The sequence below is a fragment of the Aquila chrysaetos genome, chromosome 4 (assembly GCF_900496995.4).
Source record: "Aquila chrysaetos chrysaetos chromosome 4, bAquChr1.4, whole genome shotgun sequence".
Classification (NCBI taxonomy): Eukaryota; Metazoa; Chordata; class Aves; order Accipitriformes; family Accipitridae; genus Aquila; species Aquila chrysaetos.
In genome coordinates, this window is record NC_044007.1 from 58136469 (window position 1) to 58161018 (window position 24550).

The window sequence follows — 24550 nt, forward strand, 5'->3', positions numbered from 1 at the left end:
TGAGAGAAATCCCATTTTGCTGATCAGATTGGATTATCTTCTATTGATCCTGTATCCTGGATTTATCCAGATTAATGTGTTTGTTTTTGTTTTATCCAATTCTAGACTATAGTTTCAGCTATGAGCACTTTAATACCCCCAGTTCCATTGGCCAACCCAGAAAACCAATTTCGAATGGACTACATCAAGAGTATAGCTCCTCTTTCTGACTTTGACTATACACAGGTAAGAATAGAAACCACTGATTTATTCTGCTTCAAGGGGGAATATGTTGCTTCACTGTGATTTACTGAAACATTGGGGTTTTTACTTTTTGGAAGATGGTGATGGGAAGAGCTTATGTCAGCATTACCACTGGGTTAACTTTTCTTACAAGACTGTGGTGGTTGCACCTGTTTTAGGGGTGCAAGGTTTTGTTGTTACTGAATTATTTGCTGTTGTTTGTAAATGCTGTTTCTGCATTTAGTTCTTTTCAGAATTTCTGATGTAATTATACATATTGACACATCAAATAAGACTTTGTTGAAAGCTGGTTTCCTACGTGGAATTAGATGCAGGATGTCAGTCTGAGGAGTTACAGTCTACCTACGGAAAAGGATATGAAAGGAAGTAAAAGGATAGAGTGGCCCCAGTGGTGTTTTCCATACATACTGCATTTCAGAGTCGCGTAAATGGTGGTCAAGTAAGATGGTTTGCTTCCTTATGTATTTATTGTAGTTGGCACGAGCAGTGGCTTACTTGTATGTAAATGTTGCCGTCTTTTGATATAGAATCATTAGAAAATGAAGGATTTCTGTATCGGGGCTACTGTTGTAGACAAATGAGAGATACCTTTCAGATTGACTTGGGTAGGCATCTTATGTTTGATTATTTTTATCTTTTTATGTTATTATTTATAGGAACATGCACAGAATGTTTTATATTTTATGCATGACATGAAAGCAAGTGCATGGACATTCTGAATATTATAAGGAATTTTATTTTTGCAGTAGCACAATTTTTAATTTGCCTTAAAATGATATTGAGAGCAATTTGTTATGGATACAGTAAGGACTAAAAAAATCTTCATTCATTGGCTAAATGATTGTGAGTTTTTTGTGCTATCAATATTACTAAAGAAGCCAATTACAATAGACTGTCTTTAGGTTATTATAGCTTCAGGGTGGAAGGGGAAGAAGGGAAAGAGTCCTTTCTTTATTATATGACTCATATTCTCTGGTGTGTGGTTTTGCATCTGGTTAACCTACCACTTTGAAGGTTCAAGATAAAGAAAAAATATCAGACATGTTGTACAGTTAGAATTTAACACAATGCAGATGTTAAGAAAACGACTGCAAGGTACACCCACATATATTGCATAATTGCTCAGCTAGTAGATGTAAGTTAGTGAAAATGAGAAACTTTCTAGAAATGGAATGCGAGTTTGACTGAAATATTTGTCTTATGCAGGTATTGCAGTTCTGAGGCATTTGTTGCTCATTTTATGTGGGGTGGTTTTTGCTTGAGTTTTGGGTACATGTTTGGGTAAAATAAATGGTGGCGTATCCTTTGCAATTCTTTCTAGTACATCTGGTCTTTTGAGTTTCTGGGATAAAAGAAAACTAAAGTGGACTTTTCATAGGGCTGGAGATATTTTTTATTTTCATTTTATTGTTTACAAAATTTCTCATTTTTCACAGAAGCTAACTATATGTGGTCAGATTTGACGCACTGTTTGATATTTTATGGAGGGGAAAACTTACTCTTCTTGGAGGGGAAAAGAATAGGACCCAGTGGACTGTGAAACAAGTAATAATTCATTTGAAATCTCGATTCAAAGTCTATTTTGGTTGAAAATAATAAGAAAAAAAACCCTCTGGTTTTTAATTAAGTAGGATTTCTGAAAATACCATCACATTTCTTGAATTAGTGTCAAATAATACTCCTAATCTTAAAAAAAAAAAAAAAAAGAGTTGTTTTAACCTTAAAAAAAGAAAAAAAATCTAGTAGTGCTGGTTTAGAAGCAAATGTATTTTATGTGTCACTTTCATCTTTTCCCTCTTGTTTTCTTCTCTGCTCAATTCATAGGTTTAATATTTGTAAAATACATAGTCTGGCTAGAAGGATTGGGGGTTTTGTTTGGGTTTTTTTATTTTTATATTTGTTGGTTTAGTATGTTATTTCTCTCCAGGAAGATGTGTGAGCAAGACAGATTGGGGGAAAAAAAAAATGTGCTGTTGCGCTTCAGGGCTTGATTCTACTCCAGTTTAAGTCAATGATAACTTAAAGTGAAATTATGTTTCCAGCTTAAATAACTTTTGACCCATTTAGTATTTTTGGATATGGACAAATATAAAAATAAATACTTGGATAGTAATCAGTTATGCATCCTTTGCTAAGCATTACTGATTCTCTAATGAGTAGCTGGTGTATGGAATAAGGCCTTCTGAGCCAGGGAAACCAATGCAGTATTTGGTAGTAGACATTCAGGACTTGCGGTTCTATCATCCATACTTAAAAACAGTTGTAAAGGAAAAAAATGCAGACTTAGGCAGCACTTAGGTGTCGCCTCTGGGGTAAATTCTGGCACATTCTAAAGTGTGACAAAGGTTACCCTTCTTCCTTTGAATGAGGGAAGAGACAATTTTAGGGTTTGTAACAATATGGATGGTAATGAGCTGTGAAAGTCATAGCCCTTAGTGTTGCAGTATGAGTTTACAGATGTGTTTTTGGATTATGTTAGCCATGTAATCTTTGTCATAAAAATTGATGTATTTTAGTTGAAGATGCATTTCAAATACGTTGCATGTAAAATGTGGGAAAATGACTGCACTGTAGCGTGAGTCTTTAAAGAAAGATCCCTGATGAAATGCAAAAACTTCACTGATGGCACAATATGACCAATACTCATGAGGCACTAATTTAAATATATTTGTGACATTGGGTATGCTTGGATATGCATTCTTAAATTGCATACAAATTAACTAATATGCATTTAATTGTGAAAATTGTCCTTTAAAATAGGTGGATTTGAAAATACTGGTTTTTTTTTTTAGTGGGTGAAATCATACTCTTAATTGCAATTTATGACTGAAATTCCAAGAATTTGGGTAAGGGTGGGGATTCACATTTAGACTCAGAGATGTATTTGGGGGTTTTGTTTGGCTGGTTTTTTAATTACATAGTTCTGTACAAAATGTAAGCAGAACATCTTACTTAGTAGTGATACAAATTTTATTTTCTCTTTACAGCCTTTTAACATTCCTTTAAGAGTCTGTGGAGTGCCCCCCCAATAGTTTTACTTACTTTTAAAAAATTATTCTTTAATTTGGTTTAGTTATGCTACTCTGATTATTTATCTAGTTGATATAAAACAAAATCAAATGTTTCCTGATTTCTTTTATAATTTTTATGTTGTCTTCCATTACTTTTATTAAAAGACGGTACAATTTTTACAAAAAATTTCCTGAGTGACTGATGCAGCCTAATTCTATAAATCATAAGGTTTAAGGCTAGAGTGTTTACAAAGTTAATAAATATGAATAAGGCAAGTGTCCACTGTAGTTTCTTGCTTGAAAATGTGAAAGGAATCAAGATAAATTTTTATCTGATGACTAGTTTAGGCATTATCTTAGCTCCATATTCCAGGGTGGAATCAGCAGAAGGGCTTTAAAACTGAGATGGAAGCACACATGCTGTATCAGAAAGGATTTTTTTTTTTTTTTTTTTTTTTTTTAAATTATTTTTGGCAAAGTGTTGATTGATATTTGCTAAAGTTAACAGGAATTGACCTGCGCCATTTTTAATCCTTTATTGATGGGGATTTATTTTGTCCTTTGTGAATCAGAGTGAGCATATTAAGGGCATATTATGCTGTTAGCTGTGGAAAAACATGGTGCATTATGTAAGCATGTGTTTACTCAAGTTCAGTTGTCTTTATTAAAGTATTTGAATTTTGTGGGCACTACGAAGCTGCTTGGTACATAATTCCTTTACCCTTTGTTTTCCCAAAAAATGTAGTCAAATTAAGCTGCTTTTCATAATATGTTTTGAATCAAGCTCATCTGATCAGTTATCTGTAGGTATGCAGCAGGTAGTCAATTAGCTACCACCTAACTATATAGTCAAGTGTTTGGCTATCCGAACCAGTTACTAGTGAATGTGAATCATTTATAGAGAACGTGTAAACACTTCACCCAGGTTTGGGGGAGCAGGGAGAGTTTTCAAAAGATTCATTTCCCTTTGCTAAGAATGTTTTAGAGAGGCGAAGTATTTTGTTGAACCTTCATGAAACAGTGAATTGTGCAAATGTAGTCCCTTGTGTTGATTTTAGAATATGAGTTTTAAAAATAAGTTTTAAAGCTATTCTATCAATCAGGCAAGCTCTTTAATTTAGCTCTTAAAAGTGAAATGTTAGTGTGGCCACTGACAGGGAAACTACTTTAGATTAATCTGGTCTGTGGTTTGCGCTACATTTTCAGATATTGCAGTTTGAGTTCAATTTGATGACTTTGATTTTCCTCCACATTTTCTTCTTAAAAATCAGGACTTTGTATCCATAATGTAAAGACATGAGAAAGAAAGAAAGGTACTTTTGGTCAGAATTTGAAGTTACATAGACTTGCGTTAGGCATTTCAAATTTTTACTAGACCTGGTATTCAAATTCGAACTTGTGTTGACGCATGGTGATGGCTCATTTTCACAGCGTGTGTCTCAATGTTTGAAGTAACTGGAAATCTTGCTGAGGTGAAGTGTATTGTTGGGCTGTAGACAATCTTTATCCTGAATAAAGACTTAAAAGATTTAAAACATTATAAATATGGTTCATATATTATGGTTCATATATGGTTAAACTTGCTTGGGTTGTGCAGTTAATGCTATGACTTTAATATCCTATTTGACCACAAATCGTTTAAGTTTCCCTGTAATACCTATTTGGTGTAGCCCAAAGGAGTTACAAAATAACATCATCTTACATTTTTTGATTTTCAAATAACTGGCAATACTTCCATGTTTCTCAGAAGTGTGAAAATATACAGTGTTTCACATGAAAATATCATAAAATGAAAGAGAGAATATGGTAAATATTGCCAGTCAAATAGCTTCACTTGATTTTTCTTTCTATCTAGATTTTTACTTTAGGGCTTTGTTTACCGTTTTGGGTAGAATGAACGGCCGCAAGTTTTTATAATTACCTGTCATAGTGATATTTAACATTGCTGCAGTGTCAAGCCAACATAAAGTTTAAAAATCAATTAGACTTTTAAAAATTCAGTCATTTGTGTTTTTCGTGGGTGAAGATGCACACTGGTAGTTCTTCATTTGTTCTTATTTTCAGGAATGTGGAAAGGATCTGGAAGGCCAGATAATGATTAAATGGTATAGGTCCAACAACATTATTACTACCCTGAACTAGTGACACTTGAAAAACTGATGAAGAAGGCTGTCAGAGAAGGACAGCTGAAAATGCTGTGTATGCTAATACAGTTGTTGGCAACTCTTCAGTCTTCACTCAAAGGTTAAAACTGTCAAGAGGACTGGTATTGAAAAGCAGTGGATATTGGGGAGAAGTAGCAATTGGGTAACAGGTGACATTTCTTTGTTGTGATAGCACTTGTTTTTATGCTGTACACTAACTGTTAACTAACAGCAGATACTGAAGTTGAGCTCTTTTCATGTTAAGAGCAGATTCTGCTGATGCCCAGCGATACCTTTCCTTCCATATGAAATACCTGTTTGCATACAGATGTAGCGTAAGCGCGTCTGGTTTTCATTAAATCGGCAAGCCGAGTCACTATAATGTTCCAATTAATCAATGTTAAAGTAGAAAATTATAAACATTTCATACGTGAGATCGAGAATATACTTCAATGTTATGTATTATTTTGTTCTTATTCTCTGTAAGCATTAAGTTTGCTGTTGACGGGTTGGTCAATCCAGTAATGCTTTCAGAAATAACTAGTCGTTATGTTAACTAACTCTGTAGTTTCAAAAATATAAAACTAGAGCTGGGATCATACTACGAACAAGTATAGGGCAATTTCAGGGCCCGGGGAGGGGGGGGGGGGGAGCGGAACCCAAAACCCAAACCAACAAACTTCTCAAATTGATAATATATACTGGAACTGTAGAAGTATAAAATTCCACCATGATTTTCTTTAATTCCTTTATTTTAATTCTTTAATAAATACTCTGATTTTACTGAAAAGACAACTTGGGCTTAAAATTGGAGTGGTTTGTGTAAAGTACAGCTCTTCTGTGAGGCTCAGGGTTTCTTGCTTAAAATACGCAGTTTGTGTTTGGGGGGTGCTTGCTTTAGGATGAAGGAATTCCTTATGTTCAAGTATAAAAATGAAGTAAGGTTTTTGCTTCAGTAAAACGCTACTCCTTTTAATAGAAGTGTAACAACTTATTTCTTCCTCTCCTTGTTCCAAAGTCACTGAACCACAACTGTTAACAGTTTATACCAGTGATAAGTAAATGATTAAATCTGTCCCAGGAAAGGAGCCTGGGGATCTACTTACACCCCCAACAATTAACAGTAGAAATACTGAGATTGGGAGCCATAGGAAGTCATGTGCATAATCACAAATGATCTACAGTTAACAAATATAAGATGTATTCAGAAAAAAATGAAAAGAAACAGGTATTAAATTCTGTGTTTGTTTCTAGGTCTTCCTATCTCAATATTTTTAAGAACCAATTCAACTTTGAAGTATACATAAAAAGTTCACCTTTCCCACATGTATTTATCTTTTTTAGAATATATTTTTGCATAGCTTACAATGTAAAATAATGAATTTCAGTCTGAAAAGACAATTATTTTAGAAAGTCTTATGAACAGTGCTGTTTATGAATCAAGTGCAGTGTTGCATTCAATATTACATCATCATAGTAACACCAAATTAAATGTTTGCTATCTTATATTGTGAATCTCATTTCTCAGATAGTGGGGTGGTGTTCACACTTCATCCAGTCTGCCTTATTTATTATCACACAACACAGAGACTTTCACTGTGAAACTGGAAAGATATTACCATTTATTATGACTGCTAACTAAAATTACTTCCGTAGTCTCCAAAATTGTTGACGTTTACTGATACTACTTCAAGTTTTGTACCTATGAATACAGATTAGTTGGAGTTTTTTTGAAAGTCAAGCCAGCATCTAGTCAAATACTGTAAATTAATAATAATAAATGTCATATGCTGTCTTTTTTTGCTAAAATTAGAGCTGAAAACTTCATATACTTCTAACACACTTTACAAGGATAAAAATATTTTTACATCTAAATTTGGTATTTGATTCGATGGCAACAGGAAGAGTAATAACTTGAATTATCATCTTAAGTAGGAGTGACTGGTTTTCCTCATGGAACCAAAAATGTATTAGAGGATCATTTATGAGCTTTAGAATATTTTTGTTCATCAGGTATTTTTCAGCATATACCCTAATTTTAAATTAAAGAAAGGCAGAAGTGATAGGTTAAAGCCTGTACTATTGTTATCTTTGTACTGGCCACAGGTCTGTGAAGCACACTGATCTGTTTTAAACTGTGGTTGCTTTGGGGGGGGGGCTGTTTTGTATTCCTTCACAATTCGTGGCTGCTGTGAGTGTATCTTCTGAAAGTGATTCTGCGATGTGCAGGTGGCAGCAGTCCTTCTCCATCCCAGGTGGTAAGATTTGGAAAAACAGCTGAAGGAATAGCACTGGTCACTACATTGGTGCCTGACAGAAGCGTAGTAGCCTGGCCAGAATAACAAACTGATCCTGATTCCCAGTCTTCCTTCGAGGAAGAAACAGAAAAGAAATACTTGCAATTTTTAGCACTTAGGTTGAGTTGGATTGTAATCTCTACAAGATTTAATTACGAGTTAGTATGTAGTTTTTTAAGACTTAACATGCACTTAAAAACGTTTGCAAGAACTTTGCTTGTTTGTTCCCTCTTGTAAACAAAACTGAATTATAATGAAAAAAAATACAAATATATGTAAAGGGCAATTGCACTCTTAATGAAGACACACTGTCCAATTAGTCCAAGGCTGACGACACTTCAGACTTTTAGAAGTGGCAGTTTTCGGAGTAAAGGTAGTGAAATATTTAATGAATTGTCATTATTTATAAACTACATTAAAACAGATTTTCCATCACAGCTAGAGAAAAGGTAAACATAGCAGGGTATGTTTCACAATTGTCCTCATTATCAATTAATTCTTTTAATCTCTGAAGCCAAAGATAGCAGGTTGATGTACTGCTTTTGCCATTTTTGAGTGCTTTGTAAAAGTAATGTGTTTACTAGTCGGGGAGAATCTTTTTTTTACTTCGGTGGCCATGATAAATCATCATATGTGTTCATATTGTCACTGAAGCCAGTGGAGACCTATGGAACATAGGATATCACCTACTCAAATAATAGTAGTGTCATTATTTAGAGTTTCAAAGAAGTAAGCGTTCATCTGCACAACAGCAAAGAGCTGCGTCCCCTTTCTTCAGCACATGATGAGATTTTAGCTTCAGTTTCTGAAATGGTGTTGAGCATTGCCAGCTTAGACCTTTGCTTATTGTTTTTCCATCACCTCCATAGCTTCATCCATTGCTTGTACTTAATTGTCAACAGTGGATTATCTTTTTTAATGTCAATATAGTCTGCATCAACGGATGGGATATTTTGTTTGCAGAAGGTAGCAACCTGAGCTGAGGAATAGAGAACAAGCTGAACAGTGTGAACAGAAGACTGTATGTATACCTTGCATATAATGAAGTACGTTGAAAACCAAAAAGTATTATGAACAATTTTTTTTCCCATGAGTATCTAGAAGCTCTTTACGATAAATGCAAATAGGACTCTAAAGCCGGTGAAAGGCAAGAACAATGCACGTTTGCAGTTAACTGCTAAAAGTTTCTGTAAAATGTTTATGGTTTTGTTCTGCCACCTATTTAATATAATTTGCTATTCTGTAGTTAAAGACATTCAATTCAAGTGTTGTAGTCAAGTTCTAGGACTTTCTCTTTAAAAGGAGTCTGGAGGAGACTAATTTGTACAACGTGGTTTTAAGTTTATATTGTCTTTTACTTTGGAAACTCTTGCAATAATTTCTTGGAACAGAGCTACCTCTGGTTGTAAGTGTGCCAGCTGTCACTTGAGGCATGCAGATTACGGTTTCTTGCTTTAAATCAGTAGATTAATTGTGGTTGGTTTAAAGTGCACTCTTGTAATTAATCTACTAGTATTTGTTTTAAAAGCCTATGCTGGATGTTTTGAAAGGATATTTATCCTTAGGCAAGAAGAATATTGGAATTTTTCTCTGTTATGTCGACGTTAGAGATGAACTTTGCCTTTTAGATCTTTTCAAAGTAAACGTTTTCTGACACTTCTGCCAATTTATTCCATCTGAGTTTTCTTATTGCTGTCAGTAGAACTTAAACATATTTTAATGCAAATAATTATCCCACTGTTTTGAACCGTGAAATTGTTTAGCAAGATAAAATAGGCTAAAGATATGCAAGCCCTCTTATCTCTGTTAATTTGGTGAATGCTTTTTGATCACGTCCACCCTCACTTCCATAGGATGTTAAGTGACAGAACTGTGCAGATCATTCTTTTCTTAACATACACCCACATACTTTCTTTCATAGGAGCTAAATAATATCAAATTTAAGAGCTGTCAGGTAGGAAAACAAGAAAAGGCAAAGAACGGTTAAGTAAAATAGGGGAAAGTGTATCCTCACTTCTCTCTGTACAGATAACTAACTACCCCTTGCCTGCAGACCTACAGCTGACCACGAATAGCAGCAGGACCTGGTTGTCGGTCAGCTCCAGAGTGCCTTTGGTGCAGGCTATGTGCCTTGAGGAGTTCCAAACCTCAGGCGAAAAGAAAAGGTGGAGGAGAAATGTAAATTAAAAAAAACTATGCAACAAATATATGGTCATTTCTATTTTGTCATTGGATAGAGGAAGAGGTCAGGTATCTCCAGTTGCTGCTGAAACCGTGTCATTAATTATTAGATTGCCAGCAGGTATCACAGAAGAATGAGGCTTCATGGCAGGATCTGTAGCCTTAAACGTTTGCATGAGAATATTCTTTCTGGCAGGCAGGTGTCCTGTAACTTGAACTTTAGCTTCTCCTTTCTTCTCAGGATGTCAGTGTTGCCTGTTCCTTTTGGGAAGAGCAGACTTGCTTATTTAGGATAACATAGTTTTAATTGAACAGTAGATCTTTTATTTGTCCACCCCTAGAATTACCATTTCGAATTGTTGTTATCTGCTGAATTTCTCTCTTGATTTGAACAACAGCAAACTAAACACGCTAACTGACTAACAGCAGTGTGGGTATATTATGAACCAAAAGAATAATTAGTCAGGGAATACATAAGTCAGGAATCATAATTAAAAAATAATGGTATGGATTAAAAATCACATCAGTAGAGGAAGATGGCTCTTGATGTTTCTGAGAGCCAGCCATTCAAACTGCAGAGGATTTTCACTGTATTTTGAAGAAATAAGGATTAAATTTGGTCCTTGGGCTTCAGTTTGATAGACCAGGTTTTGATTCTTCTCACTGATGAATGAAAGCCTGGCAAGAAGTATAATGTTCCTTAAATACAGAAGTCATCCTAAACAAGTATATTCCCTAGGGTCTAGTCTTGCAAAGGCTTAAACATGTGGATATATGGGGACCTAAATGCACTGCCAATGCACTGTTACCACAGCATTCATGCAGCTGAGCTTCCGGTTATGCAGTGATATATTAATATCAAAATCACAAATACTTTCAGTTGAAAAACAAAACAAGCAAATCATTTCTCCCTGTTAAATTTATATTTGGGAGGTCGTTGAGCACTTTTATGGATTTTCTTGGGGGTGGGAAAAGTTGTGTAGGTTAGAGATTGGCACAAAACTTGAAATAAGCAAAATCTTTTTCAGATAAGTGACAGTTCTCTGGATGCTATTAAGCTGTGAACAGTAGGTCTTTTCAATAATCACTGTGATTCATTTTCATATTGTGGGGTTTTTTTAATAATAATATCTTTAAAAGGCTTGCTGAACAGTAGGCTGCACCAGCATAACTTTCTGTGCAGAAGGAAAGGTTTTATGCACAGAGTCTTAGATAATTTACCTTAAATTGATTTGCACAGCTCAATAAAACCACAAGAAAACTGTACCAGCTCAGATCACGGGTTCATTTAGCACCAGATCTCATCTCTGACCATGGCTGATAGTGAAACTGGAAAAACAGTTTAAGAATGGGGCCAGCACATAGTAATGTTTCCCACATTGATTGTCCTAGTCTCCACAGATTTATGGCTTAGGTATTTTTTGACTGGGAGTGGTTTTTCTGTATTTAATAACTTCAGTGGATTTTTCTTCCAGGAATTCTTTTTTTTTTTTTTTTTTTTTCTCCTTCAACCTGTGTGAACTTTCAGTTATGGCAGTGAGTTCTGCAGTTTAAGTATGTATTGTATGAGGAAGTACCACTTGATTGATTTCCCTCCCCCCCACCCCCCCAGGTCTGCTGCCCACTGGTCTTCCCTGGTTTGTCTATTAGAAATATTTCATCTTTTCCACACTGCCTTTCTTATTGCATATCATATCCCTCCAAATATTTATCTTTCCGCTTAAAGAGTCTATTTAACTGGTTCTCTCACAGGGCTGTTTCCATGTCTTTGTTCATTCTTGTTGCCCTTCCATGTATCCTCTAGTTTTACTAGACCCTGTCTGCAATGAGGCACAAGAACTGCACACAGTATGCAAGGTGTAGGTACATTGCAGATTTATACAGTAGCAATCTGTTCTCTTTTTCTTTCTCTAGTCTTTTTCTAATAATTCCTAACATTGTTTGCTTTTTTTTGGACACTGAGTTCATATCTTTATAGAATTATAGTAGATTATTTTCTAATTCCAAGAGAACTTGAACGCAGTTGCTGTTAAGAGGAATATGTGTGAAGGTCTCTGTACATCTCTAATGTTGATTAGCAGAGCCCAATGGGTACTATTAATGACAGTTACCCTTATTCTTCTCTGGTATTTTCAAATCTGTCATATATTTTGACTAGTTTGTTCAAAAAATCCATTGCATTCAATTTTTTGTTCTTTCATGTGTAATGACTGTCTTCTCATTTGCTATGCTGCCATGTATCCCTTATGAAAAATCATTTTTTAATTTATCTACCATGACTAGTATTTTCTTCTGTACAGAAGGAGAACACACTTTATTTTTGTTCTTAAAATGGAAAAGAAATTGGTCTTCAGCCTGATTTTGGAGAGGCAATGTTTACGGTACCACGAAGGACATTTGTGCTTTCAAATCTGCTCATAGTTCCTTAATCATTCGTTACGGTTTGCCCAATTTAGCAGAAAAGACGACCATTGTTTGGAGCCCTTCTCATTAGAGAAATAAAATGTTTAAAAATACCAAAATGCCACTTTTTTTTTCCTTGCAGTTCCTAATGTTGTGTGTCACTAAGAAAAAATGTTTTGAACTTTTTGATCTCCCTTGGGGAAACGCTGCAAGTAGCTGAATTTTGTTATTTTTATGTCAATTTAGGTCTTACATGATTCAGCACTTCTGGTTTGTGGGAAAAAGAGTTGTAGATTATGATTAAAGGAGCAAAAATAGTAAGGAGTGGCTACTAGAGAAGGCATCTTTTTACTGTTAAAATATCTTTTCAATTGGCTTTTCGTCATTTTTAAAACTCTACCTCTGTTCCTCATATTTTCTCTATCAATTGTGACTAGTACACTTCAAAGAGAATAGTTCAATTCTGTTTCACTTTTCAGCTTTTTTAACAGTACAAAGAATTAAGAACAAGTTGCTATAGGGTCTTGATAATACTAAATCTGTACATTTAAGTCTGTCAAACATGGTTGTCTCCAACAGGCCAAACAGTCATCCCCTTCTGGCAGCCTCTCAGGAATAAACAGAAAGTCTCTAGGGAAGGGAATGGAAGAGGATACAGAATGAAAAAAACCTGCTTGTAGTGCAGTAAAAATTCTTTGGTGTAGTAATGGACCACAAACGAGTTAGCTCATTCTAGGATGCATTAACAAGGCTGTTGTACAAAAAGACATGAAGTAATTATGCCATTCTGTTTGGCACTGGTGAGTCCCCAGCTGGGGTATCATGTCTAGTTTTGGGAACTGAACTTAAAAAAAGAGTACACAAATGGAGTCCAGAGGAGACCTTCAAGAGTAAAAGGAGGCAAAGAAAACTGGGTATGTTTACTCTTGAAAAGAGAACACTCCAAGTTGAAGGGGAAAGGGAGCTGAATATAATTTTTAGTAATTAAAAACCTGTGATTGCATATTCTTGTGTCTGTCTTTTCAGAGGGAGGAAATGAACCTGAGGAGAGGAGAAAATTCCTCTCTTCTGTGTTGTATGGTAGTCCACATATTTGGGATACTCTGCAACAGTGAGTTTAAGGACCACAATCTCGCAGATACGCTGAGATATGACTGCCCAGTTTCAGGTATTTAAGGCTGTATTTTCAGTGACATGAATCACCTCATGCTCAAGTTAAAAACTTCTGAAAATCTGGAAAACTTTGGAAGATAGGAGGTCCTGTCAGTTGGACTTTCTCATTTGCCACTCTTATTCCTGTTCACAGAAGTCCTATGGGCATGTTGGTTGAAAGCCCCTGGGACTTCTTTTACAAAGCTAAAGCTCCTGTAATCATGTCTTGAATTAATCTAGAGACTTCATTAGTTATCTACATGACTTGTCACAGCCTTGTTGTGTAAACGGATGTGATAATTTCTCCTAAATATTGCACGTTCTTCCAGGGTACTATTCAGACAGTGTAGCAGGCTTTAATACAGAGTATGCAAAACTATCTTGTGCATCCATGTATTGATTGTTTTAAATCTAAATCCTGGCAAGATGCAGACGATTCTGTTCTTCTGATGGAGAATTATCCACATCTCCTAATTGGACGGGGCCTCACATTTTCTTTCCTAAAAGCAGAAAAAAATGTCCGGGGGAAGTAATGCTGTCAGGAGTATTATCTCTAAAGGCTCAACACAGCAAAGAGCATGCATTCAGGTACTTTCAATTAAAAGCAGCAAGCAGGAGTTTTTGTTTTCATAAATGTGTGCACTGACATACATATATGCATTTAAGTATAATACTTTTCCTATTTCTGTACAAGGTTCTCATCTATTCAAGAGCTCGGACATCTGGTGGCTAACAGTGGGGTAGAAAATCCAGTTCATAGGCTGTTAGCTGTAGGCCTTCAAGCACATGGAAGTGAAAAGAGGTTTTGGAGAAAGAAACAAGTTTATCTTAAGTTTGTGGCATTAGAGGGAAAGTTCTCTTGGTGAAGGGTGGCAGGTGAGCAGCTTTGAAGTGTTGGTGACAGCTCCCAGCTATTGCAGCAAGGAAGTACATGTGTGAGTCCTGTGGCAAGTGCCATCACTTGGCAGTCTGCAGGCTCTTTGGAGATGTGTGTTGTGCATTTGTCTTCATAAGAGGGGCTTGGGAGGAGAGTTCTGGCAAAGCTAGTGATTTTGCTAATGAGAGGTTTAAAGAACTACGGACACAGATCATAGGAAATCAGGTTTCATTAGTTCCCTTGCTCATGACAGCGAATTCTGTAGAAAGGAGAAGCAACTCCCATTTCATTTTCCCATTAGGGATAGTCCCTGCTTTCCTGATGGAGTGGATTTAAGGGGAAATAATGCTGAAACGCATCTTGCAAAGTTGTTGACTTAAAGGATGATCACAGTGAAAGGCACATCTTTCTTTTTTTTAGTTCTGTAATCATTAGGAGCGGTGTGCTTATGATATTAAAAGTACAGCCAAATGTCATGCTAATACCATTCCTGATCCATGCTTACATGATAGATGTGAACATACCTAAATTTGAGAGTTTTGAATCCTGGGGAAATACAGAGATTAAAAGTATGCAGTAAAAGTTGTCTTTTCATTTCCCTTTTCCCTTTCCGAGTTGCAAACAACAACAAAAAAATCCTTGCAAATAGTATAATTAGGTGGTTATTTTTTTGTAAGAACATACTGCTTTGTGTGCTTCCAGACACCAAGAGGGAAATTTAAAACAAAATGTTTGTTAATCAGTTTATGAAGGGCTGCTCTATGGAATTTGAGGATGTAATCAGGAGAAAATCCTGACTCTTAACAGTCAGCTTGACTGCTAGGGGAATTCCAGGCATTTGCTTCTAGCAAGATTGCTCCTTTGCTCTGAGCACTCTTTGTTTGCTGTACTTATGTACTAGCAGAGTTGGGTCAGTGCATACTGTTTCTGGGCAAGTTTTTCCAGTGTTGTTAAGGGTGGGTTCTTGTTGGGACCTGATGAGTGGGTTTCAAAACTGGAGGGCATTTTACTGGCTGACTGACGTTCTAATTCATTTACTTTTTTGAGATGCTTATGCACATATGAAAGCTTTTTCTTCTCCCTACATCAATTATTTTTCTTCCCAAGTTTTATATTTTAAGCAAGTCATCAGTCTTTGAATCACATTGCTGCTCTGAGAATGCATGCTAAGGAGTGCTTACTGTGTAGTTTCATGTGCATTTGTTCCAGCGGCACTGCCAGGCTAAGCAATCATCCTGCTTTTCCTCCAACCTTCCCCTGTCACTACCCACTCCGCTTTCCCATTGTTGTGCCTGCACTGTGCCCTCAGCTGTGTCCTGGTAAAGCTGTTTGCTTGGCCTGACCAAATGAAGTGGAGGGAGAGGTTATTTTTAGTGCGTATCATTTCCATGGTTTTAACTGAGGGCGGATGATACAATATGAGGAAGAAGAAAGTGGAGATGGGAACAAGGGGTAGGACGTAATGGGAAGGTGATGGCTATCTAAACAAGCAGGCTTACTTCCTCCACCTCTGTATTTACAGTCACAGATTATGGTCAGACCAAAAGCCACTGGAAATCTGTGTGTTAGAAGAAACCTGGTGCAGTGTGTTGGTTTTGCTTCTTCTGATGTGAAGTCTGACATTTCTTGCAGAGGTTAGGTGGTGTAAGAACAGGTCTGTCTTGCTCACCCTTGCTTTTCTGGGTAAGTAAACACAGCTATGTTCACTGCAGTTATTTCCAAACTTAACTTTGTGGACTGGAACTTTAAGGTTTAGTTTGATGCGTTTCAAAAGCAATCGTCTCACATGAACTCCAGTACACAAAAGACTTCATAGCTGTTTGAGTCTCATGTGACGAGAACTCTTCTTTCTTGTCTTTGTTGCGTAACTGCAAGCCACTTCTGCTCTATTACTATATTATCTTTGCTGAAAACATGATACATAGGTGTGTAAAAATCCCATGAGTGGTCATTTGCCCGCAAAAGACATGGTGGGGGAGGATGCCTATGGGTATATATGTTTATATTCTGTTTACATGTTCCCATGGTATTAGGTGAGCCAGCATAATAGTGTTCATGTGGAGGTAAAGTAAGAATGGAGCATTGTTCCAGTGCATGCCATGTCAGCAACATTATGTAGAATTGAAGCTATTTTATAAAGTTTGCATGGCCTTCAGGGGAGATGGGATGAGGTCACAAAACAGAAGACAACTGAGTGCTCCTGAGTATGTAGAAACCCTGTTTGGCTCAATTTCTTGAGAAGAAGTCTTGGAAGACTGTTTGGAGAGAAGTGTTGTTATATATGCTTGTCCTGTCCTTGCCCATCTCTTGTTGGGCATCCACTGTTGGAAAAAGAATAGTGGGATAGAAAGACCTCTGGGGTTAACCCTGCAGAAGCCTTCTTAATTTAAGGTTTAAGAAGTCATTTCCAGAAGGGATTACTTTCCAACATATCCCAATCAGCACTATGCTGACTGGTTTTTAAATGGATTAACTAAAAAGAAAAAAAAGAATCATAGCTGTTGTTCAGGTGAAAGTTTTGCCTCATGTGCCAGTAAGATTACCGTTAGCCGTTTTTTAAGTTTTCCAGGCGCACCGTCACAAGTGTGAGAGAGCACATTGCCCTTCTTGCCAGAATGCATGATGGTTTTCTTTCTGTAAGCTAGGAGAGGCTTCTACAAAAAGAGAATCATCAACTCATTTCTACCAGCCTGTCCTTGTGTAAGCTGTTATCTGATAACGTGAGAGACTCTATGGCTGGTTGGAGGAGAAGTTGCTCTCAGTAGGACTTTCTAAAAGAGTAAGGCCGTTTTACACATAGTCAGCAATGAAACACCTGAAGTTTCACAAGCTGTGAGGTGCTATTGGAGAGGCACACTTGTGTCTAATGTATACATTTAAAAAGTCTGAGGGTCAGTTCAGAATTTAGCTAAGCTAAATTGTGTTGTTTAGGAGATGAATCAAGAGCAAATATGATGTGTTCTAATGTTTTGTCTTCATAAAGTCCAGTGAAGCTTTTCAGTTTGAACTTTTCAACTCCTGCTAAAAATGTTAAAATACAACCTCTAGTATCTGTGCCTGTATTAGCTCAAGCACTAAATGATTTCATATCTCTTCTCATGGATGAAAAAAGGAGAGGAAAAAGTAAAACCTCCTTCACGTTTCAGCCTGGATTTATGTAACCTGAAAAAATGGAAAGAGGATATATCCATCTTTACAAAAATTCAGACACCATCTTAGCTGAATACTTGAATAATGAGTCCTATATGGAGGCAAGATGAATGCTTCTCTGCATCTAGAGTATTCATAATTTGTTTTAAATTGTATTACTGCTATTCTTTACCTTAGTTTCCATGTTTACTTCTCTACAATCTGAATGCTCTGTTACCACAAGGAAGACGTCCCAGTGATGTTTCCTGAGCATGTAAAGAGACACGGGAAAAGGAAGTTCACCTTTTTTTTTTTTTTTTTTTATGTGAAGTAAAACATTGGCATGAGCATGTTTGTCACCAGGTTTGTTAAAACAAAAAATTCAAGCATCTTTAGACTAGAATAAAATTACCCTCCATCCGTGTCTAAACACAAATTATCTAAAATATAAATACACAAAAATGTGTTCAAAATTGGTACAATGATATATCAATAGGAGCCAATATTGTCATTCTTCAAAATAAGTACCTAAAAAAAGAAGAATTCACATTTAACTCAAAATTAAAGGTTTAATTTAAGCAGGTTTTGTTATGATTTTTATTTTTTAAGATCAGAATAAATTTCCAAGAAGGTTTGCAAAGTGGTAGATAGAAAAGGTGATTTAAAGCCAGCCAACTTAGAATTAACCTCTGCAGCCAACTAGAACTGAAAATTAACAGTAAGAGAGGCAGAGAAATAGCTAGTTTGTTTGCCAATTTACATGAATGGGTGTCAAAAATATGTCAAGAACAAACAGAATAAAACTTAGAACTGAATCATTAGGAACAATTTTAAATATTCTTAAAATCTAGACATTTTTAAAGATAAAGTTTTGGTGCATTGGAGAGCTTCTCTACCTTAAACCTGTGACTCTTCACTTTACAAGCAGAGAATGTTCAAGGGATGTAACACAACTGTTTTGCATCAATTGCAAAAAAACAGAGTACTTGTTTGGAGTTTAATGGATTTATTCTGATTTACCAAGACCTTTCTACCTTGTTTGCATCTGTAAAGTGTTGACTCTAAAAATAATATTTGACTAGTAGAGCAAAAGTATAGTAACACCTCAGTATTAAACCAGTTTTTGAGAATGTTGTTTATTATAGCGCTCATTGTATTTACAGGGTCATTTATTGTCTGGAAGAAGTGGCAAAAATTTCAGTATCGATACCTGTTTAACCACAGGTATTATGTAGGAATTTTTTTTTCATGGATACACATAATCAGCACTGCATACTGGAATAATTCATCAGGATATTTCCTTCTTTATTAGTGCTTTCCACAGTGTCAGTGAGACATCCCTTCTCTGCTTTCCCAACTCTCCATGGCCGTGCTAGATCCTCTCTCTGCCTGCCCAGGGACACCTGCTGTGGGATGGTTGAGGCAAAGGAAGGGGGATGCTGAAGAAGGCACCCTGATATCTCCCTGGGTTTCCTCTTCTTTCCTTCCTGTCCTTGACTTGTCCTTTCCTTCCCTGGGGTACCTGGGCAGGAGACTCCCCCAAAGGTGTCTTCTCGAAGCAGAAGGACTCTCAGTCGGGTATGGCTTGGCTGTTTCTGCTTCATGCCACCTGGGGAGACATCACGAGAGGTCAAGTTATATTTTTACCTGGCACAAGCTCTGTGACGCGAAAAATGAACTTTTGCCCTGTATGTATGTGATGCTGTCCTGTTGAATTGTTTTCTGTCTAAAGTACATATTTCTCAGTGTGGAACATTTTTAGCTAATCAAAAAACACTGAATAAATACACTTGGATAAAAGGAAGCATGTTGGTAATACAAACTATATGTCGGGTGGTATGCTTAACATCTGTATTTTAAAGTTGACTGTACAAAGTAAGAACAAATAACTACTGATGCTTACAAAAACCCTTTTATACAGGTTACGTGAAAGCAAATATCTTAGAGAACACATTCACTAAAACATAGGAGATTGTGATTAATTCTTTAAACCATTTAAATGTAGCTTTAAAATCATATCTCCAGTCTGGGCTGCTAAGCTTTTAGTGTCTTCCTCTAAGGTTGAGATTTAATTAAAGGTCAGTGTCACACACATTTCCACAACACATAGTAAAACCCTGGAATGAAATGAGTCTCACTTGAACATTTGATTAGACAAGATAATGTATTTCCCCCTGGAGTAGTTTGTTATTCAAAACAAGCTCTTTAGGGAAGGAAGTTCACATCAGTTGGTAACTGTTCCTCTGGATACCAAAGAACTTTGTACAGTACGCACTACAGTAAATTGCACTGCAGGTCATTTAGGAACTGGAAGCATGGCCCATGTCTATGTAAAAGTATCAAAATGTATTTAAAAAAAAAAAAAAAAAAAAAGAGCCTAATAGCAGACAAACAGCAGGCAGTGATGCTAGAAAAAAAATAACACCCAAATTTACAGAGCCAGTCATGCTTTTAGCTAGTCAAGAAATTACACTCTTGTAGTAGATGAATTTTATAAATCCAGTTTTACACCTTGTGTGTCCAAAAGAAAACAGTAAAAAAAAGTTTGCTATGAACTCATGCCCTTAAATGTAATATGGAACTGAATAACTTCTGGCTTTAACTTTCCTGTAAATGCAGTTGTAGACTTCAAAATTATTAGGTATTCTGTTCTGTAGATTAGATAGTGCTTTTTTTCTGTCATTTCCCTATTTTGACCCTTTTCGTCTTCACTTGCCAAGTATCTTGAAAATTTTAGTGACTGGTAGCAAGTGGTGATAACACTAAGTTCATTAGGCTCAAATAAATTTTAACTTCTGACTATTTCTGATTATCTGTATGAATTGACTTTGGAGGGTACACTGGAAATGAATGTTGTATTCTGGACTCTTGAAATGAACACCTAAAACAAAGACTTGTTTTCATGGGATGGGAGCATTCCCTCAAGTTAATAAATGTTTGCTGCCATGAAAGCACTTTTAAAACATTTTACAGTATAGCAGTAAGTCTAGTATATCTCTGGTGGGTACTTCGGTTTAGAAATTCAATTTGAATCTAATTTTGACTTTATCTTGGACTGCCACGTTGTTTATGTCTCTGAGTACAGAAGTCTCTGTTAAATAGCCTGCCCAAAGAGCTATTGTGTTCCGAGGCTGCTGAAGCTGCTAACAAAGCTGTGGTTTGTATCTTAAAATTGTTATATGGAATTATTATGGTGATGATCATCATAAAAGTTTCTTGCTTTTGGGGGAAGGTTTCTGCAAGTTTTACATAGTATATATTATATAATATTATTATAATCTAGAATATTAAAGAGTCACTCAATATTGCTATATATGAATATTATACAAATGAGCTAACATAACTTTATATTGCCACCCTTGGTATATAGTACCAGCATCCAAGCTACAGTTTGAGTCAGTAAATAATCCCCAATTAGAAAAAGAGGCATATTTTGGCAGTCAGCACTGATACCTTGTGCAATTCCAGCAAGCAGCCTAATCTTGTTTCCTCCATTCCTTCTCCTGTGTTTCTTCTTAGCTAAAGCAGAATGGGGTATGTGCCTGGCATAATGCGCTTTCAGATCTTCACCAGGAGCTCCAAGTGTTATTCTCAGTCCTGTAAATTATAATTTGTTCCATAAGTAGTGGAACTAATAACTTCTGGTTGCCTATGGATGTATTGTAGATGCCCAGCCTACTTCTCCAGTGACGATAAATAGCCCTTTTTTCCTTCAGGTCTCCTATTGCTTGATTTTCCTCAGAGTAGTCCCGGTCCCCTTGCAGCTGCGCAAAAGGCATGTATAGCAGTGGATCTGGTGTCATCTTTGTTAATGTATCTCTGCTCTTTTCAACAACTTGTAAGATGTTTGTATTGACTAGTTATGCTTTCATTTCAGTCCTTTCATTTTTTTGTATGGACTTTTCTGCCAGCCTGCTTCAGTCAAGTATAACACACCTCGATTTCTGTCCTTCTAATTGTGCACAGTGTGCAATACTGATTTTCAGAAGTATATGCAAATTCAAATTTTGCATGGCTAGTGTAAGGAGGAATAGTTTATAGAAATAGTTTGTAACTATTTTTTAGCCCAGGAAGATAATATCCCAGAGCATACTGTGAAAAATACTTTATATACTGTACTTTATGCAAAGATCTTGTCTTACAACTGCAGTGTCTTCAACATAAAGAGTATGATTTGCTGGAGAGCAGCATATGGTTTGGGGCTGTTGTGTAGCATCGCTAGTGCCAGTGAGATTTAGAGTGACTGTCTCTATTCTAAGGTCTCATCAATGGTAAACCACCTTTAGAATACAGTCACTAAAGAAAATAACAACTTTTAAAATAGAAAAATTATACCATTTTTAACTAGTTTTACAAATTTATGAATTACTGTGTTTTAATTGGGTGTCCCTTTTAAATGTATATTAAAAACTGAAAGGATGTAGAACATGTAGCAACTTCCACTACATTTCCAGGTTTATGATTTTAACTACATATCATTAAGTCCACAGTAAGGTAGTTGTTGACACGTACATCCGCATAAAATGTTCAGTTGAAGTGTGTGCTGCTAGTTAGAAATGTTCAGTGTCCCTTTTTCTTGTGATTCATAAAATGAATGTAACAGGGAAAGAGGATAGCTGTTGTGGAAAGTTGTTACTACAAAATATGAAAAACATGAGATCTAACGCTATGTTAAAACAAAAATAACCTTCAATAGCTGTTCTAAATTAGGCAGGGCTTAATGGCTAAACAGACATGCTTCAAGTTATTATTTGAAAAATTATTCAGCTGAGGTGCAGTTCATCCGTTCACGTCTTTTAGTTGCAAGGCTGGCTCTTCTGAAGCCAGTGACAAAACTGCCATGACTTTAGTGGCATCAAGAGCCAATCAATATACTCCAACGTACCAGAGCTCCATTTTCATCCAAGAAAAGATACACTGTCATAGATCTGTTCCATATAGTATGAATTCATCGTTGTCCCGGGCTGGCCAAAATGATTGTGGGTGGTACAGAATACAGGGCTGCATAGCCATCATTTTCATGCTATGCTATTAAAAGTAGGGGAAAGTTGTTGCTGGAGGGGAATTTAGAGAGAGAGAGAGAGTTCCTGACAGTAGGAGCGCTTTAAAACTTCCATCCTGCATGGAACTGATGGTTTGATATTTTTAGTATATTGAACAGTCTTTAAACACTTGTTTTGGTGCCTGGATACTACATTAGTACCTTTTCTTTTTTTTTTTTTTTTTTTTTTTCATTTTGTAGTATTAGATCACTCTCTTGTATGTGAAAGTAAATACAAATATACATGTAATATGATATCGCTGAGGTTCAGTGAATTACAACAGACCTCTGCTTTTCCTTACTGCAGATAAGACATGAGCAGTGTAGTGCTTTTCAGATTACTGAACACTTAATGAATTTCAAGATGAGATTATTCAGTTCATAGCTAGATAGTTTGAAGGTATGCCTTCTTCAAACATGACAGCTCTTAATGAAGAGCTGCAGGTATAATTTCAATTTTCATACATAGTCTTAAGTTTCATATGGGCAAACCTTATTCTAAAAATGTTCAATGTAGATACAAAACTGAAAAGGTTGATTAAAAATGTGAGAAAATCTGAAGATAACAGCTAAGAGTCTTTGTTTATTCAGTACTGTTACTAACTTAACCAAAATCCCATGAATATTTGCAGTAGTTTAGTTTTTCAAGGTGGACGCTGAAATTTCAACTGAACTAAGAGATGGGAAATGGAAAAGTATGCTTTTTATATGTCTGGGCCTTTATACTGTATCAACAGTAAGTAATAATGATTTGTAGTATTATTTTTCTGTGGTACAGAATTATTTCACCAAATGTGGAGATGGATTTACCCATCCACCCAGTCAACAAAAATCCATGGCACTAGACTTAGTTTAGCAGAGTTGAAAATAGATAGGTTGAAAGACTGTCATCTTCCTTAATATCTTACCGTAATGTATAAAAAATACATTAGGATAAATGGACTTTAAAATGTGAATTTTAAAAGTCCTTTGGAAAAAGGATATAAGCAAGCAGGTAGCTTAAAAAAATTTTACCTGTCCCTGCTAGCCTCTTAATGATGTTCCTTCTAGCTCATAGTCTTTTTTTTAGTCCACAGAGTGAATAAGGGACTTTCCCCCTTCCTGTTCCCCTGTCAGCAGGGTTGGTTAAACTGTAAAGCTGCCTAAATAGTTTGTAAGTCTATCTTGCCATACTTTATTAACCTATGCGTAAGATTGCAGGGGTTCAAAATATCGTAAAATACATAGTGTCATGCAGGCTCAGGCAGTAGTATGGTGGCAAGTACAAGAAAGTAGATTCCATTTTATAAATTTGTATAGTTCTCATCTAGAAATGTGTTCCAAACAGTATTCCTTATTTTTATTTTGGAAGTCTAGTGCTGGCTTTCCAGGATTCAGTTTAGCTGCTACAGCCTCTGACTATTTTTATTCCACTTCCTAAGAAAAGTGGATGTCGACAGGAGCGTTTTTCCAATCCACACATTGTCTGGAAAATCTTACATACTACATAAAAGTTAATCTACTTACCTGAAGACCCAACTTCTTCCTGAAATGTCTTGGATCTCTTCCAGCATCAGCAAAGAAAGGTCGTAGTTTGGAACTATCATATACAGGAGCATTGTTAAAAAAATAACTTGGTGTTTAAATTTAAACTTCATTGTTACGTGTTTAGTTATTGACCCATGTATCTGTGAAGAGAAGTGCATTTCTTCCTTCCTCTCTCTCTTCCTCTCCCTCCCCACCAACGAGGTCCCGTCCTCCTGCTACCTTTCTTCCGCTTTCTTGCTCCCCCATTAAAAATAGAGCTCCTCCACTTCATTATCATTTTCCTGAACAGCCCAGCCCTGGTGCGCTCAGTCACAAGTTTCACTTTCCACTTTTGCCAGCATCCCTACAGATTTCTTTGTCCTATATAGCACTTCCCCAGTGAGACACCAGATGACTTAAGGAGATTAGACAAGGGTGACCAGTTCTTTGAGAAGAAAGTGGGAGGCGTCTGGGCTCCCTTTGTGTGGGAATCCTCCTGGTAGGCAGAAGCTCTCTCCTTCCACTCTGTATGGGAGAATCCAACAAAACTCCTTCAGTAGGGATAG

At 36.3% G+C, this 24550-nt stretch overlaps 1 protein-coding gene across 3 annotated transcripts in view; it reads left to right on the top strand.

The window, feature by feature from the left end:
• Positions 1 to 24550, top strand: part of GNAL (G protein subunit alpha L) — a 197269-nt gene that overhangs the window by 75458 nt on the left and 97261 nt on the right. For all 3 annotated transcript variants that reach the window (XM_030012134.2, XM_030012135.2, XM_030012136.2), the window contains exon 4: positions 106 to 225. In XM_030012134.2, the coding sequence (XP_029867994.1) occupies positions 106 to 225 (120 nt within the window). The remainder of the gene's footprint in view (positions 1 to 105; positions 226 to 24550) is intronic.